At 39.9% G+C, this 8,621-nt stretch overlaps 1 protein-coding gene across 1 annotated transcript; it reads right to left on the reverse strand.

Annotated features, from left to right (window-relative positions):
* Positions 1-407: 407 nt before the first annotated feature.
* On the reverse strand, positions 408-6,391 carry LOC146984189 (serine/threonine-protein kinase SBK1). Its single transcript, XM_085781121.1, has 4 exons — positions 6,096-6,391; positions 4,641-4,805; positions 3,129-3,331; positions 408-1,473 (listed from the first exon to the last, which is right to left on the reverse strand). Exons 2-4 carry the CDS (start codon positions 4,801-4,803, stop codon positions 886-888), a joined length of 954 nt encoding a protein of 317 aa, XP_085637247.1. The 5' UTR covers positions 4,804-4,805; positions 6,096-6,391; the 3' UTR covers positions 408-885.
* Positions 6,392-8,621: the final 2,230 nt, after the last annotated feature.

The following is an 8,621-nucleotide window of genomic DNA, read 5'->3' on the forward strand; positions in this document are numbered from 1 at the left end:
CTACACTTATCATTATATCATTTAGAACAAAATATACTGTATAAACAGAAATTCCTCACAATCTTACACAACAAAGAAAATAAATTGTTGTTAAAATATCTTAACACAGAACTTATATGATAAATGTGATGACTTCATGTCCAGCATCACATCTGAATAATCATACTGTAGTAATTGCACAGCACTGCAGAATTTCTATGTACTCAACTGACATATTCAGTTCATTCACAACTTAATACAGAAGAACAACTATGCAAAAACAGGCACAGATAATAAGTATACACAATCTTTAATTTAAATTGCATATTTGATTACAGTTCAGTACCACTTAATGGGCTACTTCTCCAATCACAATGGACTAAACATTTATGTAGCTATTTATATTTATGTCCCCCGACCCCCCTCACCCCCCAAAAAAAACTCTATTGGGTTTGGCCGCAACACCCCTGTTCAGCTCTCTTTTATCATATACAGTATTACATCAATGCAAATCGCATACCAGATATCAGACTGTGTCCCAATTCATTGACCATGTTGTTTGTAGCCCGAGAACTAAGATTTTAAAAGTAAGTGTTTGGTTTCAGCTTTCAATGACACAGCTACAAAAGTCCTCCCCAGGTTTTAGTGAAAAAGGTTGTCAAGACTGCTGGATGACAGAGCCACAACAGGAACACCGGGCATAGCCAGTGACCAGACTGTCTTTACCATTTTGGATGACCCTTTGTGGCTATAAAGGGCCAAACCCTCCTGGACCACATCTTCAGAAGGATGTCACTGCTGAATTGGGACAAAGCTTTAGTATCAAATGTTGTGAAGGTACAAGGAAGCCCAATAGAGTTGTTAAACATTGAACATTAGGACCTTCCTCCAGCTCCCTGGCTGCTGCTAATGGCTCTCAGATGCCTTCCTAAGCCAGTCCTTCTCCATGTACGCTCTCACCTCCCCCACCGTACACCTCTCCCCTGCATCCAGAGCCAGGAGCTTACTAAACATCTCCATGGCTTCAGGTGTGAACCTTTTCCACAGCTGAGGAACGTCCTCCTCAGTGTTAGGCTTCTCCTCCATTTTACACCAGTCAGCAAACTCCTGGTAGAAGTCGTCCGAGTCCATGCAATTCTCCCAGGGGAAGTAGCCTGTGAGGATGCAGAAGATAACCACTCCGAAGGCCCAGGTGTCCAGGCTCGGTTCCACGCTAAGAGGAGGGGCGGTCGCTTCTTTTTGGCCCTCCTGCAGGACCACGCTACACAGCTCCGGGGCCATGTATGGCAGGGTACCTGTGATGAACCGTATCATAGTGCCTCGTTTCTGGGCCAGGCCAAAGTCGGCCAGCTTTACCTGGCAGCAAAGATTGTCCAGCAGGAGAATGTTCTCAGGCTTGACATCACGATGGACCAGGCCGTGGCTGTGGATGAACTCCAGAGCACTGGAGATCTGGAGGACGCAGCGTTTCACCGAAGGCTCTGGAATACCCACCTGAACAAATTAAAAATGATGTATGGATTTTTGTGTCATTTGGGATCTGATCTGATCGCACTGTGTAAAGACAGATTATACTGACATCAGCATTCAGCCATGTGCTCTTTTCTTTCTGAAACAGAACAACCAACATGGATCCACTATTCTCTTTATTGTTAAAGCAGAAGTAAGCGATCCGGTTGTTTTGGCTAACTTCTTGTCAGCCGATGGAGTTAGCAGTCCCCGCCCTTGTCATGGATCTATTGGTCCTCGTCCCTACGTCACCACATTCACGCGTATCCCTTGGCTGCACACACAGCCCTTCATGCCGTTCTCTCTCCTCATTGGATAAAGGTTGTAGGATACAAGGAAGTATACAATAAGTTTTCTCCTCGGCTTACAGTAGAGCAGAGTGACTGACAGACTCGTGTTTCGGACCAAACACTCTATGTAAGTGATTGCTGTTGGAAGATATAACTATTTAAGACTTAACCCAAACGGTAACACTTTACAATAAGGGTCCCTTAATTAACATTTAGTACATTATTAAGCATTAATTAACTGTTTACAGCTATATTAACAATCATTATTGTGTATTATTTAGGAATAGGAAACACAAACACATTAATTAATGTAGCCTATTAGTAAGCAGTTAATTAATGTTTACTACTCAAAGTTAGTTAATAAATTATTAAGTAATAATAAAAGTTGAATAATGTAATTAGTTATCATTGTATGCATTACTCAGCATTAATTAACACATTAGTTTATATATTAATGCTTAATAATGTACTAACTAACGTTAATTAAGGGACCCTTATTGTAAAGTGTTACCACACAAACATTCCGCTTACTTCTGCTTTAAATTAGCTGATTTATGCAACATTTGAGATGAATTCAAACATGTTGGACAACCAGAATTACAACCAAAGATGTCTTTTGTCTTCAGATTGGCAAGACCTTAATGTAATTGGTGCTGGTTTCAAGATCTCGAGGTCAAACATAAAAAAAAAAAAAATTCTAAAAAGGTAAACAACCATTTCTGCACAGGAAAATCAACCGTCAGCCAAAATAAACACTTTTTAAACACTTTTGTATCCTTTTCCATCTCCCTCCTAAACTCTAGAAGGAAAAGGTTGATGACATTATTGTTATACTTATAACTTATTATCTTAACCAAGTTACTTGGTGAGAAACAGGGGCCAAGGAAACCCCCTGTTTCTTTGCAACTATGTTCAAAATCAGTTGTTTGACCACATCAACCTTACTGAGTCTCTGATAAATGGAAGCCCGTGGAGGAAGTGTTGAGCACTTTTAATTTCACAGGAGTCACTAGAAGCTGTGAATCCCCCAGTTCTGTTTGCAGAATAATTAGTAATTTTATTCTTCACACTGAACTTTATTTTGTTCTAAATAGTTTTTAAAATGCATTGATGAATATAACTGGCAAACCTAATGGTGAATTAAAACAGTATTTAGTCCATACTACAATTTACCTGCATGTAACTCAATTTACTTTATATTTAAACCTCTTTATTTACATCAACAGTGAAGTCTCCAGGTGTGCACCACACTCTAAAAGGTTTACATTTTGTCCCTCATTGAGTTTGTGTTGAGAAGGTCACATACAACCTCAATGACTCTTGGGTGTGTCTTGTCAGTGTTTGGCTCACCTTTGGCTGGATGACAGCAAACAAGTCCCTCCCAATGACAAGCTCCTGGGCAAAGCAGTAGTGCTCATTAGACTGGAAGGCAATACCAAAGAGGCCCACGATGCAGGGGTGGCAGGACAGGTGTAAGGAGATGCAGTACTCTCTCAGAAAGCCCTGCAGCTTAGTCGAGGCTTTGGGCATCACTTTCAAGGCCATCGGGGTCCCTGCAGACCATCCATACTTCACTTTGACTATTAATAGCACTGATCATGCACACCTTGTTTTGTCTATTGAAGGAAGTGCAGAATTAAGAGTATCTATGACCACTTCAGTGATATTGGACAGGTATTCGCTTTATCTTAAAACTTTCCTACAACCGTGCCTATCCCAGGACCCCCTCACCCCTAATACCAGCCTGCAGACCTCGAGCTAGCCTCATGCTCTACATTCTGCTCTCTCCATTGTCTACGCCGAGCTGTCATCGCCCCACGTTGGCTCAGCTCCGTCTCTCTCCGACTCAGCTGCAGTTCCATGTTCCTGTTGTTCTGTCTTAATTTATTCAAGTGGTACTTTTCTCACCTCTCTTCTGTTTGTGTATCTGCTCCTTGCTTTGCTCTCCTTAATTGTTTGTTGCAACTTTGCAATGAATTGTGTTTAGATTTAAAGGGATAGTTCACCCAAAATTCAAATTTCACTCATTATCTACTCACCCTCATGTCGACTAAGGGCTGGGAGAATTTTCAGAGTCCTCCGTGCCTTCTCGGAGTTACAGGGGGGGGTCTGCGCAGCAGTATTTGTCCATATAATGGTTGTGAATGGTGCTCACTTTTCTTCGTCCAAAAAGACACACCAAAAAACATCCAAATACCTCCATAGGCAAGGCAAGGCAAGGCAATTTTATTTGTATAGCCCGTTTGTACAAACAGTTTGTCTCAAAGGGCTCCATACTGCTCGTCTGTAATGTCCCTCTTGTATTGAAGCCCCGACATGAGAAATTGTCCCGCCGGTCAGTGCAAATCGCACTGACACAGGAAGAGCAGTGAACTGAGACACTGGGAGCTTCCACTACAAACAAGCTTAAAATATATTTTTTTCGGAACAATTCCTCATGTCGGGGCTTCAATACAAGAGGGACTTTACAGATGAGCAGTATGAAGGTATTTGGATGTTTTTTGGTGTGTCTTTTTGGACGAAGAAAAGTGAGCACCATTCACAACTATTATATGGACAAATACTGCTGCGCGGACCCCCCCGTAACTAAGTAACTACTACTAACTAAGAGAAGGCACGGAGGACTCTAAAAATTCTCCCTGCCCTTAGTCGACATGAGGGTGAGTATATAATGAGTGAAATTTGAATTTTGGGTGAACTATCCCTTTAACAAATTTGCATTGCCTGTAAAATTTCAGGAAGTCATTGAGTGATTTGAACAATTACTCAGCACCTCTAACTAAACAGCAATATTGAAGTGCAGTAGAAAAAATTGAAAGTGAGACCAATACTAAATATGGTGTGAAAAGATTGGAGACATACCCCTGAAGCGGTGTGTGACCAGCAGCACTTTGCCATATTTCCCTCTGCCTATCTCCTTGACGACGTTGAAGTGCTCCTGGATCTCCAGCTGACTGAGGCTCTGAGCCGTAAGCTCCATCAGCTCATCGATCAGGCTGCCATCAGCCAGGCCCAGCTCGATCATCTCTGCCCACACACAGACAGGAACAAAAGCAGTTATGAGATGCATCGTTATTGGGATATACTGTACTGTGCTGCATATACTGTATATATATATATATATATATATATATATATATATATATATACTACAACTATATTATATATACATACAGTACAATGTCAGATTAGGGGGAGCAGCATTTGACATTTTATATATTCGAGGACCAGATATTCCAAAGAGTCTGTCTAACACCATGAATACATTAAGTTGCTGCCACCCTCTGGAATTCACTCCCTAAACTCATCAGAGACTGTACAGAACTCAACACCTTCAAATCACTTCTAAAAACACACCTTTTTAAACTGGCTTTTAATGTGTAATTAAATGTCTAATTTCTTTTAATTTTCTTTAATCTAATTGTATCTATTTAATTTCATTCTATTTCTTTTTGATAACATTGTTTCTGCATTTTAGTTTTGCTCATGTAAGCATCTTTGAGCATCTGTAAAAGCACATAATAAATTAAATATATTGTTATTGTTATTATTGTATATAGCATACAATCATATAGCATTGTGTATTCAACCCTCTGCGTTAAAAAAAACAAAATGCAGCAAGTCTCACCATTACAACATATTCAATTTCACAAGTGTACAGTACATACTGTTCAGATACACTTTCAATAATGTAACTATGATAGGAAATATATAGGCTAAAATAAATAAACATAAATAATGAAATGTTTCCCATGTGAATAAAAACAATTTATATTAAATTCAAAGACTGTCCCAGATGTTGCACTTGCTTCAACAAATAAAAGACATTATTTTATAGGAATTTGCACAAATATGTCTTTCGTCCAACATCAACTTACTCGACCCTGGTCTGGCTGAGCTGACATTTAATTTTCTGTCATAAATTATATGTAGAAAAACAAATAAATAAAAATAATAATGAATCTTAAAATCTTAAATTATACATGACCTTTTCTTATTTTACTCTGTTATTTTAATGCATTCTTTTAATTTGTAGTTGTGGCATATATAGTTTCAATTTTAATGTTTTTATAATTTAAGTCCTTCATTTTGCTTTTGTCTGAATCTTTTTTCATATTCAATTTTATTACTGATTTTCATGGCAAATGAATCCTTGAATCCTTCGGTTCTTGAATAAAGTGTATTTAAAAATGTGTTTATATATTCAGCTGTAACTTGTGCATGAATGAAAATGCAGTGACATGTTTAGAAGTGTAGCAGTATTGGTTAATTCCACACATTAATAATGATTAGATATTGATCACTTTAAGGTCTTACCTTTACCCTTGTCTGTTCCTCTCCGTCACTAGGGTCTGAAAACAGGAAAACCAAACACACCAAATGACACACACACTCACCCACGCTCTCTCTCTTTCTCACACCCACACACTCTCAGACCAGCATGCTTGCAGCTGACAAAACACAGCTAATCAATATGTAGTAGAAGTGCAGGCTTAGTGTTTGTCCCGTCCGTCCTCCACCTTCATGGATCAGTCTGCAGAGTGGACCTGAGAGCTTTTCACTGCCCTGCACGAGCTCTGCTCTCAACTGCTGCCATGGGGACGGAGCCCACTTTGACAGCTGATTACAAACTGCCTCTGCAAAGGGCACACACACACACACACACACACACACACACACACACACACACACACACACACACATGCACACACACATTCACATACACACACTGGCCTACATACTACATGGTCTAATCAGCTACACATGTTAGAATATATTGTATATGTAATGTAAATGCATCTGAAAGCATCAATATAAAGTTTCACAGACAAGGGCTGTCACTCATTCACATATGTCTTTATATGGCAGCTGACTTGACGGATTCCCGTATGTCACTGCTAACGTCCACATGCACACGCAAAGCTGCAGTAGATTCAGATGTGTCGACATTGATGAGCCCCACAACTTTCTCTCAGTGACCTCACTATTTACTGTAATACAGCTGCATCAAATTGCACACCAGTGACTTAAGCTCTTTAAGATCACAGATACTAAATCTTAATGTTCAGCCATGAAGGTGAATGTCAAGTTGTAACATAAAGTGCATTTCAAATTACAACAGTAAAATACTTACTCTCTAATATGACAGTGCCGACAATGCTTTTATGTGCTTTGACATGATTTACAAATTCCACAGAGGAATATTTTACAGTGAGACATTGCTGCAGTAACTCTGGTGAAATATCTGAAGGCCCTCACCACTGACCTTTTGCAGGGATTCAAAACTCAGCAGTGATATCTAAGTAAATATATGATCCAACACATGGGACTGATGCTCTGATTACATTACACATTGCTCTCAGTTCATAATAACAATGACACACACACACACACACACACAGATGAACTCACACAACTTGCACACTTGTAAAGTGTCAAGAAAAAACAAAAATCAAAAAACGTCTTTCTTATTTAGGTAAAAACAACCTCAGTTTGTTTTGGGGGACCAGTATTTATAGCATAGTACTATTACAGTACTGTGCATGGCTGCTACAACACATGTGGTCTGAATCATGTCCTACACACTTTTCCTGCCATGTTTTCTTATCTATGTAGAAGAAAAAACAGCTCAGCTCTCAGGACGTGACTCATGGTGTTCCCTTCACGTCCTGTGGTGCCTGTTGTTCATTAGTGGACCTGTTAGGTTTCACTTCATAATGTTATGTGTTGCTTTTGCTGTGCTAACCTGTCCATCTTTGATCCTTCACATCACAGCAAACCTTTTTTCCTTTATTTGAGTTTGCAAACTTTTGCGTTACACAATATGCAGAAATGAGAGTAAAAATTGTTGCTGCTTTCCATTCTTGAAAACAGCTCTAGTACTCATAATAATGCCAACGCTAATGCTCATAATGTTTCTTCCAGACTGGTGAGTAAACATGTGTTGATACAAATAGTGGCTATGTACCGTAACCATAACAAACGTTAAGTACAGTCCTTTGAGGGCTGATGGGAATTCCACCATATCCATACCAGCAGGTTTTTGGTTGTGGACCAAAGTGGACCACAGACAGACAGGATTCATGGCAGCATCCCTGCTGACGGTACTTACCACATACACGCATACTGCATGTTTCTCTGTGAATATTAAACTGATTATGTAGCTCTGTTTATAGATTTTAACCGTAACCCTTGATGAGGACATGCAGGTAACGCTGTTGGTCAGAACTTTCCACTTCATAGTGGGAGGCTGAAACTGAGCCAGGACCAGCCCAGTGGGAGTCTTACCTTCATGGCCCTAAACTAGAAGCCATGAATGCACTCAAGCTGTGGCACACATACAAACAAATCCCCCGGGTTGTTGCCTACAACTCTGGTTGGAGTGTTGTTGTCTGCACCTGTGCACAAGTAAGTGTGTGTTTGTGTGTGTGTGTGTGTGCGTGTGTTGGCCGGTGTTTCATATGCTGTTCATTCACTCAACACCGTGACCTCTGGTAGTTTTTCTGGGGGCACTGAGTGTCCATACAAGCAGGACTAACGGTACAAAGATACAGATACTTCAGGCTGTGGTGGGTTAATGAGGTGTCAGTCTAAGTCTAAAGTTTAGGGCTGCTCACTTTACAAAAAGCTACAAAGGTCAGTTTGTAGGAGATTTGCTTAAATGTTTCCGGGGTGGCCTGTCCAAAGAATGTGGTTGGACATACTAGGTAGGGAATTCTTTTTTCTTTTTTTTTCCAACTTTATAGTCTCCTTTAGATAAAAGGTTAGATGGCTGTACATGTAAGAAAATATCTATTTTTCTAGCACTCGGGTTGTAGCTCAGTAAGATCATAGCAGCCCTCC

This window comes from Trachurus japonicus, chromosome 7 (assembly GCF_045865225.1).
Source record: "Trachurus japonicus isolate A0001 chromosome 7, Traja_1.0".
Lineage (NCBI taxonomy): Eukaryota > Metazoa > Chordata > Actinopteri > Carangiformes > Carangidae > Trachurus > Trachurus japonicus.

Excerpts from the sequence above, each read along its gene's own strand:
- LOC146984189 (XM_085781121.1), bottom strand. The coding sequence starts at position 4,803 with ATGATCGAGCTGGGCCTGGCTGATGGCAGCCTGATCGATGAGCTGATG. Across the intron at positions 3,332-4,640 it reads GGTCACACACCGCTTCAGGG|GGACCCCGATGGCCTTGAAA; the intron begins GTATGTCTCCAA and ends GATGGTCTGCAG. Across the intron at positions 1,474-3,128 it reads TTGCTGTCATCCAGCCAAAG|GTGGGTATTCCAGAGCCTTC; the intron begins GTGAGCCAAACA and ends TAATTTGTTCAG.